The sequence below is a fragment of the Genypterus blacodes genome, unplaced genomic scaffold, assembly GCF_046128005.1.
Source record: "Genypterus blacodes isolate CSIRO-AG114 ecotype Tasmania unplaced genomic scaffold, CSIRO-AGI_Gbla_v1 ptg000076l_1, whole genome shotgun sequence".
Taxonomy (NCBI): domain Eukaryota; kingdom Metazoa; phylum Chordata; class Actinopteri; order Ophidiiformes; family Ophidiidae; genus Genypterus; species Genypterus blacodes.
Genome location: NW_027466885.1, coordinates 4,919,402 through 4,937,170, shown reverse-complemented (window position 1 = coordinate 4,937,170; position 17,769 = coordinate 4,919,402). Strand labels below are relative to the sequence as shown.

The 17,769-nt window shown below is 46.2% G+C and overlaps 1 protein-coding gene across 1 annotated transcript; it reads right to left on the bottom strand.

Moving 5' to 3' along the window:
- Window positions 1–11,164: 11,164 nt before the first annotated feature.
- Window positions 11,165–17,757, bottom strand: dselb (dermatan sulfate epimerase like b). The gene has a single exon (XM_076158197.1). It carries the CDS (start codon window positions 16,351–16,353, stop codon window positions 12,724–12,726), a length of 3,630 nt encoding a protein of 1,209 aa, XP_076014312.1. The 5' UTR covers window positions 16,354–17,757; the 3' UTR covers window positions 11,165–12,723.
- Between the last annotated feature and the right edge of the window lie 12 nt (window positions 17,758–17,769).

Sequence of the window (17,769 nt, the reverse complement as noted above, 5' to 3'; positions counted from 1 at the left end):
TCTGCTGTTTCCATTCCATACTCTCATTTCAGTGTATTATCACAAAGTCTGGTTTGTTTTCGAGTGGCTGCAGCTCTTCCATTATTCTCTGTTGATCCGTTGCCAGTGTAATAATTCCAAGGTTCATTAGAACAAATTGGAGGTTGGTCGTAGAAGCGTGGAGGGTTTATTGAAATTCTGTGCCAACATCCCGGGATAACATCCATTATGTTCACATTTACAGCACGGAGTTTCGGTTTTTAATGACTTGCTTGAAAAAGTGTTTGGAAATTACAACACTCCCAGAATGACAGAGGCATTCTGCGGGATTTACTGTGGAATGAAACTCGTCGCAGTAAAATTAGCCGAAATCAGCTTCTGGCTTTGCATTTCTATTTTTATCTATTTGTAAAAAGTGAACACACAGTGTGTCATCCACTGAGTCTGGCCTCCATCCAGCTGGATTTCATAAAGGTCACTAAGCCTCCATGATCACTCACTTGATGTAGGACTGTTTTTGTGTTTTAGTCCCAGTGGAAATTCCCCTATGGCATAACTGCTTTCATTTTCCCTGAACGACTAATGGGAAATTACTTTCACTCTTTCCGAGGACAAACTGTACGAGCAAGACATGGAGTTGTACTGTAAACACAAGGCAAGTAATCAGGCTTTCAACCATCCTGAGGGTTAATAAGTGTCTTTAAATGGGCTTTGAGCTTTGAAGAACAGCAGGATCGATTTAGTTTTTATTCTCTGGCTTCTATTGAGCTGAATGAGGCCAGACACAGAACTCAGACAATTCAGATGACAAGATGTTATTTATCCCTCAAGACAGTACATGTTTATGTAAGAATGAATATAGTACAACATAGTGACACATAACAATGGTTAAATGTAATTAATAATAGAATTACAGAGCATACAAACAGATTAATGCTATAAACAGTAGACAAAATAAATGTGTAAACACTGAGTAAACATTATTTACATGGTAGATGTATAATTAGTAACAGTTTATTTTTGAACCCATACCTTATCATGAGGGCATCGAGCTGAAAAATAACGTGTTCCAGGTAATTAAAGCAGATTTACGCACTCTGCATTCATAAGTAGTTCATTTATATTCCCACTTAAACATGTACGCATTCTGCACATAAGGTGAACATTTCTAGTTCATCAATGAAAGATCCAGTGTTATTGATTTCAGACATGATAAATACTTTCGAGTTCCGTGCTGAGTGAAGCAGCTGGATACATCTAGTGACAGAAACACACTTATGCACAATAAGTAAGAGCATTTATGTTAACAGTAATCATATTCAGTGTCACTTAAATGTTTAAATAACCTCTCAGCTGCCTGGGAAAAGTTAAGGTTTAGTACAAAAAAACTACACTAAGTAAATACACTTTGAGTACAAAACTTTGAGTACAAAAGTATACACTATTTCACTTTCTGGGCTGTTTTGGACAGAAATGCTCAATTTGGGATGAAGAATGAGGACGTGTAGTCGTCCTGCTAGTGCGTGTAGTCAGCCTGTGAAACACACATCTACATTTTAGTGTTTCTATCTGAATATTTCATGATGTCTGTTCTCTGTGTGTCTCACGAGGGAAGTTTCCTCTTCTCTGCAAAAGTGCTGCGTCACTCTCTTCACGACTTTAGCCGCTAAGTACAGCGTTGACTACCTGCTAGCTTACCTAGCTACCTCACTAGCTATACGGGGTCAGCCCTATGTTCCCTCAGCCCAATGGTCCCACAGCCCTATGTTCCCTTATTTCTAAGATTTCTTTCAAAATTAGGCCCTATGTTCCCTCAGCCCTATGTTCCCTCATTTCTAAGGTTTTTTTTTCAAAATTAGGCCCTACGTTCCCTCAGCCCTACGTTCCCTCATTTCCAATTAGGGTTAGGGTTAGGGTTAGGGTTATCTAATCTTAGAAATAAGGGAACATTGGGCCTAATTTTGAAAAAAATCTTAGAAATGAGGGAACATAGGGCTGAGGGAACACAGGGCCTAATTTTGAAAAAATCTTAGAAATGAGGGAACATAGGCCCTAATTTTGAAAAAAATCTTAGAAATTAGGGAACATAGGGTTGTGGGAACATAGGGCTGAGGGAACATAGGGCTGAGGGAACATAGGGGTGAGGGAACATAGGCATGCTCCCCTAGATACAAGGAACATTTCACACGGTAACCACAAAGAGAGAGAGATAGGCCAGGGAAATATGGTGTCAGAAGAGGCTGCAAAATGCCACCAAGGCTCATTTTGTGAGGAAATGAGCGATTTCATGCTTTTGTTTGTTTAAGTGAGTTAAGTATGTAAACTTTAGTGATGTAGCTCCTTTTTTCAGAGTAAGGTCACAAACGCGCTTCACATTCATATACAGAACAATGTAGAGTAGAACAGACTTAACAATACGAGCGCAGAGAAACAACCAAAGGCCTGGAAACGGATTTGGGTTTTTAGCCGCTTTTTCGATCGATAGCAGGCAGAGCTAACGGGAATCACTCCAAATACCACCAGGCCTCAAATGACTTTGCCCCAACAACTCAGCCAAGATCTGCCTGGACCACATCTTAAGCTTACACCCACCAAGACCGTTACCCAGACCGAAATATGACGACGTAATCCAAGCTTAATCAGTCTAATATCGGACGGTTGCTGTGTGTCTGTAGCGTGTGGTGGGCATGGAAACAATCAGTGTTTTTCACGGCAATTACACAAACAATAGCCTCTAATTTCAAGCAGATGTGTTGATACAGAAAGGCCGAAGGAGAGCAAGTAGCAAAACAAAACAAGACTTATTTCTGTCTGTGTAAGAGTTTAAATCACTCTTCCACTGGGAAAACATTTCTGATTAAGATGTTCAATTTAAAGTCATAAACCGAGAAATGATTGCTGCTGTTGTGATCGAGCTCAAAGATAGCTCGACATTCTTCATCTGACCTGAAAACACCCCATCCTCTTATTGTAGACCCACAGAGCACAGGGCTTGTTAAAGTGTGTTACACCTGGTGTTGATCAGTGACATGCGCAGCACACACCTGGTCTTAGTTTACCACGTCTGCTGGGCCCTGAAACGTGAAGGAAGTGGAACTACTGCTCTGGAATCTTTATCAGTTCACATACTGAAGGATTCCTGCCGCCCGCTGAGTGAAGCGCCTTGTTATTCTATGTTGCGGCTTTTGTTTTATCCGCATATCCACACAGAGAGCTGCACGAGTGCTGCAGACTCTCCACCTCTAACACAAACATAAACAGTCTGTGACTGAGCTGCAGCTCTAGGACTCATTATGCTGCGTTCACTGCCAATGTCAGGGGTTGGAAGAAATGGGATAAACAGCACTGAGGGTGTGTGAACCACAGATTCAACCTGTGGTCCGATTCCTCGCAAAGCTCCAGCATTTTTAAACATATTCACGATATTTGCAAGGTAATGTGTTATCTTTCACATTTGAGCCGCGTTTTAGCTCAACCTCCGGTGCTGTAGGCCTCTGATTAAAGCCAAGTAGACCTCACACATCGTAACACCACATACTGGAGGAAACTATCTTACCCTGGCTACCACCACTGCATATGAAATGATGTTCACAGACACAAAAAAGAGCGTAGCCTCAAAGAAAGGATTAAAAGCCAGTTTATGTCCTTTGGGGTTTTTTAAAAAGTGAAATATTCTCTAATAGATCCTGACTTTACGAGTTCTCTGTTTTGATGTATGTCATTCATTATTGGCTGCTTGTAATTTCCCCTGGCGTAGCTTCAGACAAGAGTCCTGATGGCAGCCTTGATGATTCTTAATGGAACTTGGGTGGGGAGAATGAGCTAAATTTGCATGCTGACAAAGGATGGGACGGCAGCAAGATAATGGGAGCTCTGTAACATCCTGTTTGCTGTTGTTAGCGATTGATTACTTTTGCTAATTCAATTTTTCCCCCTGTTGTTCATCTCTTGACAGCTTCATCTTTTATTTACACCAGTCGGCCTGAGTCGCAGGTGCAGGCACCCGACGGCGACAGAGATGAGAGATCCCCCGATGTCCCCCAACACCAACCTCTATGATTGTTCAATGCAAACTGACATTCTACAGATTAACTGAGATTATTACTCCCACCAGGACTTCTCCTATGAATAATGTCATCTGCAGCATGCGTGTTTGTGATCGCACATTCAGGACATTCTCAATGTGTGTGCCTAGCCGTGCCGTCAGGAAGCTGTGAAACCCACAGTGGGTTATGCATTAACTGATTAAATCGCTCACACAAAATGTAGCCACTTACTTCATCTACCCACACACACACATGTGTGTGCACACACCTCTCCCCTGTTGCGGAGGATATTTTCAATTAATCAGGCTCTCTCATCAATAATGCATCGCCCCTGCAGCCAGTCACTCTTCTGCAGCCATTTAATGAGGCAATCCACCTAGAGGGACACCATCCACACATAACTCCTATTCTGGCCGATGCTCTGGAGCAGTGCCACCGCGGCCACAGCCTGTTGTTAAAGTTAATGCCATCATTTGGGCCTCAGAGCCAAATCAAAACCTGCCAAAGCCTGTTTGCAAAAGGGCACAAATGACAATAAGCAAACACCCTGGGTAGCCACGCACGGCCATGTCACCTGACAGTCGCCGGACTTTGGCTGCAAATCTCAATAACCCACAGAACAGGCCGAATCCGGTTTGTCAGGGAGGATGAATGATGAATTATTGAAACACTGCTGGGACAGAAGGAGAGGGACATGATTTCCTTCCCAATATTTAATTTGCAGTTCCGATTTAAAGCTGCTTTAATTGATTTTTGCCGCCAGGCCGCCTGACACACAGTCCTGACATACTGTATAGTTGCCAGATACCAATTCGCCAACTTGTTATGGATACAAATTGAGCAGACAAGGAGGCCCATTAGGAAGTCATCAGTGCTGTTTTTCTGTTCACCTGATGAATGCACGGTCAATATTCTCTCTGCTTTGGCTTCCACCAACTCCTGAGAGAAATGTTTGGGTCTTTCGCTTCGCCCTTCTCCATCAGGCGCTCATTAACTTTGCTTGTCGCGGCTTTGTTAAATGGAAAAAGCTGCCTTCAACTGCTGGGAGTGAGGCTGTATGAGATTAGGTCAGAGATCAATGAGTAGTTCATTTTGTTCCATTTACCCTCGGTTCGGTTTGGTTGGACCACAATATCTCAATAAAAAGCAATGTGAGATTCATGTTCTGAAAATAGCTTCCAGCTCCATCATCCAGGTTTACCACACTTAACAACGCATCTTGTACTTGGTTGAGGACAGAGAGCAAAGGTGAGAACAATCCATAAACAAATCACTCAGGGAGGTTTGTTTGAGGAGGTGGTTTTGTGCAGTCCCAGTGTGGTTGTTTGCGCCGCACCCGAGTATGTTAGCTGCCCAAATAAATCGTACTGAACCTCATCGGTGTGAAAACACCTTCAGACTCATCTCCACAGTAAATTTGAGAGCATAGAACTGCAAATGTTTCCCCCAAAAGAGGCTTAGGAGTGTTGAGCTGCAGAATTGGATGATAATTCTTGCTGGATTTGTCTCTGTGGGGCGAAGCTTTCCCTTTAACACGCAGTTGTTTGATTCAATGTTCATATCAAAAATATTAATACAGGTTTAAAACAGCCCTGGCAGAGCTCCACTGTTCGAACTAAGCCATAAAGAAAACTCTCAGCTTAAACAAACGGCTGTTTCTGGTTTAACAGCCTTTTAAATCTGGTCTGGACTTGTCAAAGAGCCTCTGAGCTCAGTTCATCGCCTCTTTTTGTGTCATTCACAGCAGGTTCACTATGTGACACGCAGAGGGTGATTAAAAGAGAAGCAGGAATTGGTCTAACGCTTCAATAAAAAAAAAAAAAAAAATGCTGTGACATTGAAGTGACAATCCATTAGAATGGTGTTTTCTTTGATTTCACTGATACACTGTCAGTGCTTTGGTATTTTCCATTTAATTTCCCCCCATTGTCAGTCGGCTGCAGAGTTTTCTGCATTTTAAAAACCACCGGACAGACAGCTGCTCATGTTAGATTAGGAACTGCTGGAATTACCTTCTGGAAGAACAGCTAACAACAGACCTCAAAGGGCGAATGCAAACACAGGCGCCGTGTGAGATGAAAAAACAAATCAAAACCAATAAAGGCCGCGTCAGATAAACCAACAGAGCTGCAAGTTCAAAAGGAAGAAGAGCCACATCCACATCGCTCCTCAGTCCCTTAATTCCCATCTTGCAGTGCTTCATCTCGGAAACACAATACCATCCGACATCTGCGCCGACTTTGGCTAGGAGAGTCATTTTCCTTTGTAGCGGGCTGGTCTTCGTCTGAGCCTTCCACCACTCACACAAATTCTTTCTTCCTCCTCCTTTTTCGCTCTAAACAAGTCGCCATTGCTGCTTGTGTAAATTTAAACACAGCACTTCTTAGGCAATAGAACTTTTATTTATTACAGTAAAATCTAAATCCGAAAATCAGAAACTTTGAAAACCTTTCGCAGGCTGTTACAGTTTGACTCAGTGTTATACAATGAAGCGTGAGTGTTTGATGAGGTATTTGGAAAAAAGCACTTGGAGAAACGGCGCTGGACATGTGGGACCGGTGTTCTTTTCTGCTCTGACTTCAACCCGTCCAACAGCTTTGGCAGGAATGGGACGCGACCGCGAGCCAACATTTCACCCAACACCAGCACACGCTAATGCTGTTAGGACTGAAGCAAAGCCTGCAGAGCGTTCCAGCACGTAGAGGAAGAGGCCAGCAGGTCGATACTTACGCCCCATTTATGTTCACTGTGAGGAAACTGGATCTACAAATTGGTCGAGTTACAGATTCAAGAATCTCTGTTCAGCTCCGGGTCGGACTCAGATGCAAACCTGTCCGGCCCACAATCTGTTTCTGGAGGTTCAAAAACCTTCAGCCTGATTCATCTTTGATTTCACGCAGTTTTGGTAAATTCTTGTAAAATCATTGCCACTCTATCACCTTGACCTGTGACCTTCGTTCTACTTTACTGTCGAGAACCAGACGTCTCCTGAAACTCGTGTCTCCAATCGTGTCTGTCATCTCGACCCCATTTCTTCCCTATCAATTCTCCACATCCCTTCACTCTTATGTTTCCTGCCAAACCAGCCACAAGTGTCGATCTCCAAGGAAAACAACCATATGAGCACAGAATCTGACCATCTGGCTCCCTCCGCCGCTAAGAAACAAGGGGGGGAAGGGAAAAGGGAAAAGGGAAGAGTGACGAACGTCCCTCGTCTCACGCCTCCTGTCAGTGCGGCGACATCTTGTTTAAAAATAAAACTCTGTTCTCTGAAGGTGCTTGGAGGAAATGCAAGGCTCTCTTGACAGCGAACTTTATTTTCTCAGAGAACGGAAAGTCACGGTGAGGGAACGGAGGGAGGGAGAGACTCATTTTAAGTTGAAACGCTTCCTTGGATTGATTCCAGAGGTGAAGATAGCCAAGCTGGGTGGGACAGCGGCGGGCAGCGGGGGGGATGGGGGAAGATGGGGCTGTGAAATAAAATCCCAGTATAGTGTAATGATCGGCTTATCTCCAAAGCTCACACTGCTCCAATCCCTCTCCCACTCAGGTCTCCTGTCAGTTCCTGCGCTTCATGGTTTTTTGCCGTATTGGAATCCAGCGAGATGAGATTTATGTTCAGGCAATAACTGAGAATCCTTCATTTCCACAGAGTTCACGGCCAGATGTTATTACACAGACTTGGGCCACAACTGCTTCTAAAGACACTAACTGGGCTAATGAGAGATCAACGAGTGGAGTGGATTCACCTCCTGACTCCTAATCCGCCTCTGTCTCCCCTTTCAGTCGTCTTGTGCGAAACCTAAAAACATGGAAATGGTGGCAATGTGACATCTCCCAAGCAGACACATCCTCCCCAGACGCGGATCAGCCGAATAGTGGCCGTGGCGGGCGCTTTGACAGGCCCGTTATGGTTTCTAGGTCTCAGTAATGAAGGACTACTGAGTCTGTCATCCAGGAAAAAAGGCCTCTCCCCCGTCTGTCTGTCGGCCAGCCAGCTGGATTCAATCCCTCACCTCAGAATAACACGAGGCCTTGACTGCTGCGCGGAGGCCGTCCTCTGCTTTAACAGGCAGGGGCAGCTCATTAAATTAGAGCGGCGGTAGCGGTGGCGGCTAACCCTTTCCATAACACGTTTGGTGAACTCACATTAGTCAGACAACAGCTAAATCATTTAGCCGATTTAGTGCTTTCCTTTCATCTGTTATTTTTCCCCTTTCCAGTTTACACATCACTCTGCCCGTTTCTGCACAGCGAGCAAAGCCACAGGGGCTGAAACGGGAGAAACTCCGAACGATACGACAGCGGCTCAATTTCCAGAGCTGTGTCTGCCCTGCGAAACTGTCCGTGATAGACGCAGAAAGAGGGGATTAAGCAGAATGTCAAGAGAGGCAGGTTAAGCTGACGGGATATTGATAGATACTAAAAGGCCTCGCTTTCAATGTCGAAAAGTCAGAAACTTTTCAAAGCCATGTCATGATATGAGCCAAGAAGCCCGGAAATCCCATTTTCACAGACTTTCATTTGACTTTCAGACAGTCAAACCTTCCAAACTCTTATGTTTGCTCAACGCATAAATGGAGGAAAACACAATTAAATGACACAGCATTGTCTTCATCGTCTCATTCATTACGCCCTAAAGAATCGCAATCGCTGCGTTTTATTAGCTCGCCAGTTAATGTGAAATTATCTTGCCCTCATAAAAGTCAGCTGGTAGCCCTGGATTCATTTAAACTCTAAAACCCCCAAAAAATCTATTCGGGAACGATGTTAAGCCTTAAGGAATGTTTTGGATTCGGCAGTTACAGTGCAGAGCTTCACCCGCAGAGAAACTCACATCCCCTCATCTGCTCTGATTTCCTCTAGACCGGGCTTCATTAGCGGTGGCTGCTGGGCTTTATTGGCAGGGAAGATCTCATTTTCGCTACAGAAATGATTTGCCGGCAGCTGCAAATTGGACAATGCAGCATATTTCCTCTCGTCTCCTCTTATTAATCGCAAGTGGCGGAGATGAGCGCGTTCCCTCGTCTGTGGGGTAAATTTGAGCGGGAGGACCCCAGGACCTCGCGGGTGTTGTTTACCATTGTGAAAATTGCGACAGGAAAAAGGCGTCGCCAGCTGTTTGCGCCGTGTCACTCTTTAATAAGTAGATGCAGAGTGGGTTGGCTGTCATCTGAAGGGCAAACCGGACTCACCACATCAACTTATCCACTTTGGAACCTGGAACAATGCTCTTCATTAGCAAGCTAATTCTCCCTCACAATAGCCGTGTTACAGTATCAATAATTGGTCTCCTCTCCAGATTATCAGGCTGCCGCTCTGACTGATGGTGACTGCAATAAAGGTTAATTAATGAACGGTGGCGGGAGCGAGGGCTGCCGGCGAGGGAAAGGCTCTCGGGGGACGTTGGACTCGCCGGCGCTGAGAGATAAAGGTGGAACAGGAGCGGCTGCCACGACTCGGCTGAAATTGAGTCCTGCTTTTCAATCAGGATAACCTCCCTGCGCTTAATGGCACAGGAAAGCTCCCTGATCACTCCACGCCGCCACAACGCTAGAATGAGGTCGTAATACAGTATTTCATCCTTATTTCATGGAGTAATTTTATATTAGCCGGGAAATATCAAAGGCGATCTGCGGCGTGAGGCGAACCTGTGAGGATAAATGAGTTGGGGCGAGTGTGTTTCCTCTGATCAGACATCAAAAGAGTTTCATCGAGCGCGTTTGGTGCTTCTGTGCAGCTTCCTGTGGAAAAGTAGATTTTTATTCTGTGTCCAAGATTCGATGACAAAACACTGAACTAATTACTGATTCCTTTGATTATTGAATTTAATTAGTTTGGTGTAATGAGACTTTCGAGGTAAACCACCCTCAGTGTCTTAATAAGGGCAGTGTGAGGGAATAAATGGTTTAATCCGGCCCCTTTTTAAAGATCTACACAGACTAATTACCATCTAAAAATATACAATCTGAATAATAAGACTATTCTGTTAGTTATTAGACACCTTAGGCTTAGAGTCACAAAGTGTCTAACTCGTTAAGGAGATAGAAAACAGGTGCAATCAGAGCATTTGTTGTCACTTCATGTGCATAGCGACGATACAGCAAAGGGCCTTAAATAGAGCCTTAAATGAAAATAAGATTAAATGAATCCCTACACGTCCCCTTTAACGCTGTGGAATCTGAGTATTTAGAGAGGCAGGATCACCATTCATCATGTGAGATTACACACAGACATTTCCACTCACTTCTTGATCCCTAAAAGAAACAAAACGAGCCACTTAATAACCACCGAGTGCCAGTCCTGACATGTAAGAGACACTTTCACCCGTGAGGGCTGTTTCTCTCTCTAAACTGAATAACATGACTGAGAATGGAGGGATTATGACCCGGCCAAGTATAAGAGCTTTACAGGAAGGATGAAGAACAGATAAGTGGTGAGATGACTGACATGATGCCGTTTCTTCTCAGCAGGCTGCTCCAATTAAAACCCCGTCACTCCCCGCTCTGGTTCCAACCTCAGTCCATCGGCCGACGTTGGCTCCTCCTCGCCGCTTGCGTCACACCCCCATATAGCAATTAGCCTCCTGTCATCCGTGTCTAATAAAATGGGAGGTCTCACCGCCGCATAATGGAGGACGGACAGAGACATCTGCATAAGTAGACATTTATAGTGGGTAAAAAAGGGTTCGTGTACAAATGAAAGCTTCTGTTTTGTCTGTATTTTTACTATTGTAGTGACAGATAATAGCAAGTGCTGCACAGGCGCCAGCAATACGTCCGTCTAATGAGGACGGTTACAGCCCTGGTGTTACATAATTGCATATAATTACAGTGCAACATATGGATCAGCAGCACTAAAGCAGCTCAAACATAAAACTCATCACAGGTTGCCAATATATTTATGAATTTATTCTTTTCTTTTACATCGTATCTACCTTCTGCTCCAGAGCCCACATGGAATAACTCTTTATAAAGACATGATTGTAATTCAAGGCCACAGAAGCAAGGAAACATGTCCCCACAAGCAAATACAAAACAGGAGGCGGTAACAGGATTGCAACACCAAAGTGAGAGCGCGTCTGCCAAGTCTACACATTCAAAGACCAAATAACATCAAACGGCTTTTTCCAGGCAGTCGAGGGTCTTTCAGGCTTTCGTGGAAGGGAAAACAAACAGCGGGGTCAGGGGGGGTTGTGTTCTAGCTGAGGGGAGAAGACGGAGCGGCCCGGGAGGTAGCTCAGGACCGCGGGTGTTTGTGTTTGCGGAATAAGGTGAAAATAAGAGAGACGTCGAAGCGAGGCGTAGTCTGAGGCTACCGGGAGACGTTTTGGCTGAAGAGAGCAGCATCACAGAGTAGAAACGGTCTCTGAATCTGAATTTTTTTCTAGGCTATGTTTCATATTTAGCAACCCTTCGGTCTACAAGCCTTGGTGAAGCGTTTCGAAACAAAAGGCCCTGGAACAGAGACATCGCCGCATTTACGACTGACCACAACTTAGACCGACGGAAGCCGTTTGGCGTTTGCATTTTTCTCCAGGTCTTAGTGACAATGGCAGAGCAATCGTTTGGGAGATGAATGCGAGTAGCTAAGGGCGACACTTTGGAAATGGCTTTGACTAGAAATATGACTGAAGGTGTTTTTGATCCCTGTTAAGCACTTGAGGCCAATCTAATTCAATAAATGCCAAGGGGACTTATCGTATCATATTCAAATTGTTCCTTTGGGGGGGGAGGGGCGTGTCTTTGGGAAGCCATTAACACGTAGGGAACTTTCTCTCTTCCTGACCGAGCGTCTTCATGTTTAACATCTGCGAGCGAACAAAACCACATACAGCAAAGTTAGCCTTGGAGGGAAATGCACATAATCCCATAATACAATCAAAAAAAGGCCCTGTGAAAGTGCTTAACAACCACAAACATCATGACATCATCAGCTTCAAATCACTGTCTCTCCACTGCTACTCGTATGAAAATACAGCTCGTGTGATTTATGTGTCTATATTATAGCAGTTAAGCACTAATGTCTTTTTATGTGATTCAGTTTTGCAAAAGATCTATACATTGCAGCATTTTATACAATTCTTAAAGGGAAACGGCACACAATGAAAATCAGATATTAGAATCTTTGAAAACAGAGACAGTCAATAAATAGGACTCTTACTTCCTCCACAAACATATACAAATCCAAAACAAATATCCCTTCATCCCCAAATAATAACTGCAGTATATTAGATATGTATTAGCTCAGGTATCTATCAGACATCACAGATCGGGGATGAGACAAACTTGTCATTTCCTTCCATTGAAACACAGTGATTACTTAGAGAAATGAGACGTCCTCACACGCCGCCGCAGAGACGCGTTTGAAGTGGAATTCGGTGGCGTTTCTCTTTAAAGACTCGACAGGAGAGGTCTCATGCCTCAGCGTGCTTGGATGCCGAGGGAGAAGAAGAATGATTAAAGCTCCCCTCCGCTCATTAGAATGTAAAACATTCCTGCCTCACAAATATAATTGGTACAACAGCAGACAATTACAAATGACAGAAAAGTAATTGGGCACGGTGACGATAATGCAACGCAGCTGTTTGTCTTTCAACAACTGTTTAAACCTTTTGAATATAAGCTCAGTGCAAAAATCTTACTTTACACAACCACCACAGTACACAACATAGGTCAATGTGAGCTGGCCAGCAGCGTTAACTGGTGAAGCGGGCGTAACCCAGCCTCTTCATCACACTCCAGCACGTGTCCTCTATTAGTTTGATGTCCTTGCTGGGCATATTTTGCCTCCATATGTTAATGTTGGCCGGTGAAATGTCTCCTTCATACATGAGATTGTACAGGTTTGTGGAGGTGGTGAACATGAGCTGGTTGAGGGCCGCCGGCGCCACAGGGACCCCCAAAAATGTGTGTATCGTCTCTGCAGTTTCCTGCGGGAAGTTGACCAGGTCCTCAAAGCGGACGTGGATGAAGGTCTCCACTGGGAGGCTCTCACTCACCCTCAGTACTGCTGTGGTGTGAGCTAACCACAGGTGAGCCAGGATTAGGACGGGGTTAGTCTCCGTCCGAGACAGCAGCCCCTGGATAACATTGAACTCTGGCGCCACAGTTGGGCACCCGTCCCTGACCGCGTCCTCCTTGAATATCAAGGAAAGGTGCTGGGGGATGTTTTTAAGCGAGTACAGGCTTGGTTTGCTATTATAGAGCATCAGATAAATCCACGCTCGAGGGTCTCTGACCAGGTAGATGCCCCTCAGCGACGGGCCCACCACCTGCTGGATGAAGGGCAGCTTGAGCGCCCAGCTTCCGCTCCGCATGTTGAGAACTACGCGGGCGTTTGGGTACTCGGCCACGTGGCGTCTCATCTCCCTCACGTACTCGGCATCTCTGTCCACGCTGGCTCTCAGTTTGCCCTTGAGCTCGGACGCAGGCTCTCTCCTCCTGGACCTTTTCTTTCGGTCCCTGGAGGGCCCGACTCTCTGGGCCTGTCTGACCCTGCTGCCCTCTACCAGCTGAATGTTTTGCAAGTGTAGCTTAGTGTTGTGGACCAGCGAGTGCAGCCAGCCCTGAATCATCTTAAACTGTCCGCGCACGGCGTCCGACTTTGACCACTCGCATGCATCGACCAGGGAGTCGAACTCAAACTCAGTCTCTGGAATGTCCACATGCTCTGTGGGAATACGTATGTAAACAAAATCAGAGCTGTTGTAAAAAAGGTGCTTAAGTATCTCCGACCCCGACCCAGGAAGGGTTGTCACGACTACAGTGGGGAGGGGGAGGTGATGCTGCTCATACAGTCTGATCTGTTTGTTTACTTGAGCAGTGGCGCCCGCACCTTTCCATTTGACGCCACAGAGTAGCTGATCACAGCTGTTAGACACAAACAGCAGCTCAGCTATCCACAGGATGAGCACACACAGGAGAGCGTAGCGCATCAGTTTGCTGAAACACACGTAGAACTTCCTCTGCATGGTCAGGAACCCTATGGCCACGCAGAGCACCACCCCTGCCACCACATTGACTGTAAATCCAAAATGAAACAGCTGATTATCACTGCTGATTTGTTTGGGGATAAGCTGAGTCCCAAGGCCGTAGCGAGTGATTTGATTTCTATCCTCCACTTTACAATGACCCCCAAATCCCAAATAAGTTAACCTAGCTCCTATATCTTTATAGTTTGTAACAATAGACACAATCTTCTCTGTGTTATTTATAGTTAAAGAAAGCCTCACCCCATTTTTGCTACTATCCATAAATCTACAGTTGGTCACTTTGACGTATGGCCCGTGTAACACATAAGCTACTCTGCTGACCGTCCCCGTCATCGGGAACGTGACGTTGACATACTGCGTCCACCTCTTTTTAAACTCGGCCGCCTGCTCTGCTTCCTGTATCCTAGTGTCCGGACTGCGACCCTGCGAGTCGAACCAGAACATTTTGTAATGAGCGTCCCACACGTCCATCATGGCGCCGTTGTATTTGTCCATGAACTTAAACGGGACATATTTAAAGTCAATGTCCAGGTTGTGGAAGAAAGCGCTGAGCGTAGTCACGGGCGAATCGGCCCACTTCTCCACATGATCCAGCACCAGCAGCGTCTGGGAGTTGAGCAGAACCAGTGCTCTGTAGACGCTCTTCAGCCTCATGGCCGGGGAGTACGCCAACGCTGCCTCCCCGCTAACGAACATGGTGTCTTTGTGCGAGGAGGCGACTATCACCTCCCCTCGAGCATCGCCGACCCCCTCATCAGTCCAGCGAAGCCACTTTGCACACTCCCCCAACTGACCCTCCCACGGGCTGTTACACTGACTGCTGGGAGACGGACTGAACACTAAAACATTGTTTAGGTAGCTGTATTTTGGGCCGTATAGTGCTTCCGACACAAACACTTGTCCGTTGGGGGCGAAGGTGAAAGAGTTCTGGTCTGGGTGCTCGTGTCCTGGGTTGAAGCTGTTCCAGCCGTCCACCCAGGTGTACGGTTTGTCGTGGACGATGTCGTACACGGCACGGCCACCCAGCTTGCCAGACTTAAAGGAAACAAAGGTGTTGCCCTGGCCGTAGGGCAGACCCGCTCCATATGTAACCACCCCCCAGTTTGAGAAAATATGCATCTTGGATTTGCCAAAGTCGTGCGGGGGCTGCGGCGTGAGGTGGGCGTTGAACCAGATATATTCCGTGTGAAGGGTGGCCCAGCGCTGAGCGGACGACTGGCCCATGGGACCGTCCTTAGGTCGATGCTTCCTGATCTGCTGAGCGAGCCAGTTGCCCGTTCCATTTCTCATAACGAACGAGTCGAGGAACACCAGTTGGCTCTCGGGCCCGTAAAACCAGTTGTAGTTGGAGTCTGCTATACCAACTGTTCTCTGAAAGCCCGGCAGCAGCGTGGCGAAATAAAACCAGAAGTGTCCCCGCAGCCAGTTGTTCTGCATGTTGTCGATGTTGAAGTGGCGCTGGGCCAAGAAGACGTACTGCGTGATGGACTTGGCTGTGTAGCTCCCATAGGCGACTCCCTCATCCAGCGATCCATCAACAACATGATTCAACAGAAACAGTGTTTTCTCCATGTAGTTCACACACACTTGCTTCCATATCATTGATTCTGGGTCATTATGTGCGCCAACCACTATGGCACCAGTCAGTACAGCTAAAATGTTAGTGGTTTGGTGGTTCTGGAGATACTGCTTCCCCCACCCCCTGTGCTTAGAGAGCTCATACACCTCCTCCGTCTCAGAGCGGATTTTTTTGAGGTAAACATTCCTTCGCTGTTGATCCAAGTAAGAGTAAATGAAGTCATACGCAGTGGCAAACCCGGTGAGGGAGTGTGCCATGGGGACCTCGTCGTTCGGAGCGCTGGTCACCTTCCAGTCCGGGTACTCCGCCATCCTGTCCATGAACTTAATAAGAAATTGCAGGGCGTTTGAGTCCTCTGGGCACAGCAGGCAGTAGAGAGCCAGGGGAGGCAGGTTGTTCCCATAAATCTCATTCCACTTTCTGGTGAAGTCCTCATGTTTGACGGGGGGCATGTAGAAAGCAACGTTGGACAACATAGTGAGCACGGCGGCACGGATCACTTTGAATATTTGACTGTGCGAGGTGGACGACCTTTGTCTCAAGTGCAAGACATCCGCTTGGTTAAAATACAGGTTAGGGTGGGAATCAGCGGACAGGACTTTCCACTGCTCTTGGTCTTTAGCAAGCTTGACCTGCAGCAAATTGTCCGTAAAAACGCCTCTGTCTGTGGCGTTTAAGACCCTGGAAAAAGCAGCGCCCACCGCAAACAAAAAGACGGAATACAGAAACCAATTCACTGCAACGTTTCCAGGCATTTTTGAATTATTTCTCTGTCGGATTAGTGCATAAAAAAAATATAGACTGTGTCTCTCTTCTCTCTTTCTCTCTATCTCAACCTATGATGTGGTTTGTACTAGCCTACATTACTGTTTGACATCATCCTGTAAAAACTGTATTTACCCTATGACAGCATTGCAATTCCAATCTACCTGTACTCTACCTCAGGGTCTACGTAAAGAGTTTAACAACAACAACAGTGGTGATAATACAACCGTACTTCTTTCTCTCTCCTCTTTCCCCTCTTTCTATATAAAAAAATTATCTCTTTGCAAAAAAAAAAAAAAAAAAAAGACAGGTTTCTAACCTTTTAAAACACTTCTTTTAAAAACTTCCCCATTACTTCAGGTGTGATTTCAGAAGGAAAAGTCCAGGTTAGAGGTGTGAGTTAGTGATGAAACACTCCATAATGTTCATGCCTTAGGAGCCAGTATGATGCAGTGTCAATCTGTCCCATGCTGACAGTGAGAAAGAAGGAAAAAACGTCACACTAGTGCAAGAACAAACACGATCCATGTCCACTTGTAGCAGTTTGATAGAAGAAGAAGCTGTGATGATGATGCACCACACGCTTGGAGATGCATCGGATATAAAAGTCTGATGGAAAAAATGTCTTTTCTGTTTCACTTAACTCCACAAATCGCTGCTTGGTGCGTCCTCGTAGTGTCCCATGTGCAGAAAACTGGCATGTGTGTGTGTGTGCGCGCGCGTGTGTATGTGTGTGTTTGTGTCCCATCACCTGCGTGCGCCACTAACTCATATCGATCTCCTCTCTCTTGACGAAAACACAACACACACACCGGTCAGCCCCCGTCCGCGTCCGGTCCGATTACAGCCATCCAGAGGCTCCGTGTGCCGCCCGGCCGAGCCGCAACATCCCCGGGCGCGAAGCGGAGCGAACAGCGCATCTCCTCGGATAACATCGCCGTGTGTCCCCCCGCCGCCGCCGCCCGTCCGACCGCCCGCCTCACAGACCCGGAACCGCTTGTGCGTAAAATGCGCCCTTGTTAGTCTGGGAACGAGTGTGTTTGCATCGTCCTCCGTGGCTTTTTGAATCTCCCGTGATCGCTGTGCTTGAAGTCCGAGCCGAGGAAAGTTGTCGTCACTCCTCAAGTATTCCAAGAATGAGGCATTTTCCCTGCGATTGTCCGCCCGTTCCCAGATGATGATTATCCCCGCCGGACAAACCTTAGAACCTATGCGGCGCAGATGTTTACGCGCCCGCTGCCTTTTGGAGGAGAGGCACAAACACACATGCACCTCCAAAGCAGTGCTGGGAATGTGTGTGAATGTGTGTGTGTGTGTAATCTCCAGAGCCGTCCTCCGATGTGTCCTCCCGACTGTTCAACACACAGCCAGTTTTGATTGTTTTCCTGCACGAGATGGAAAAATGG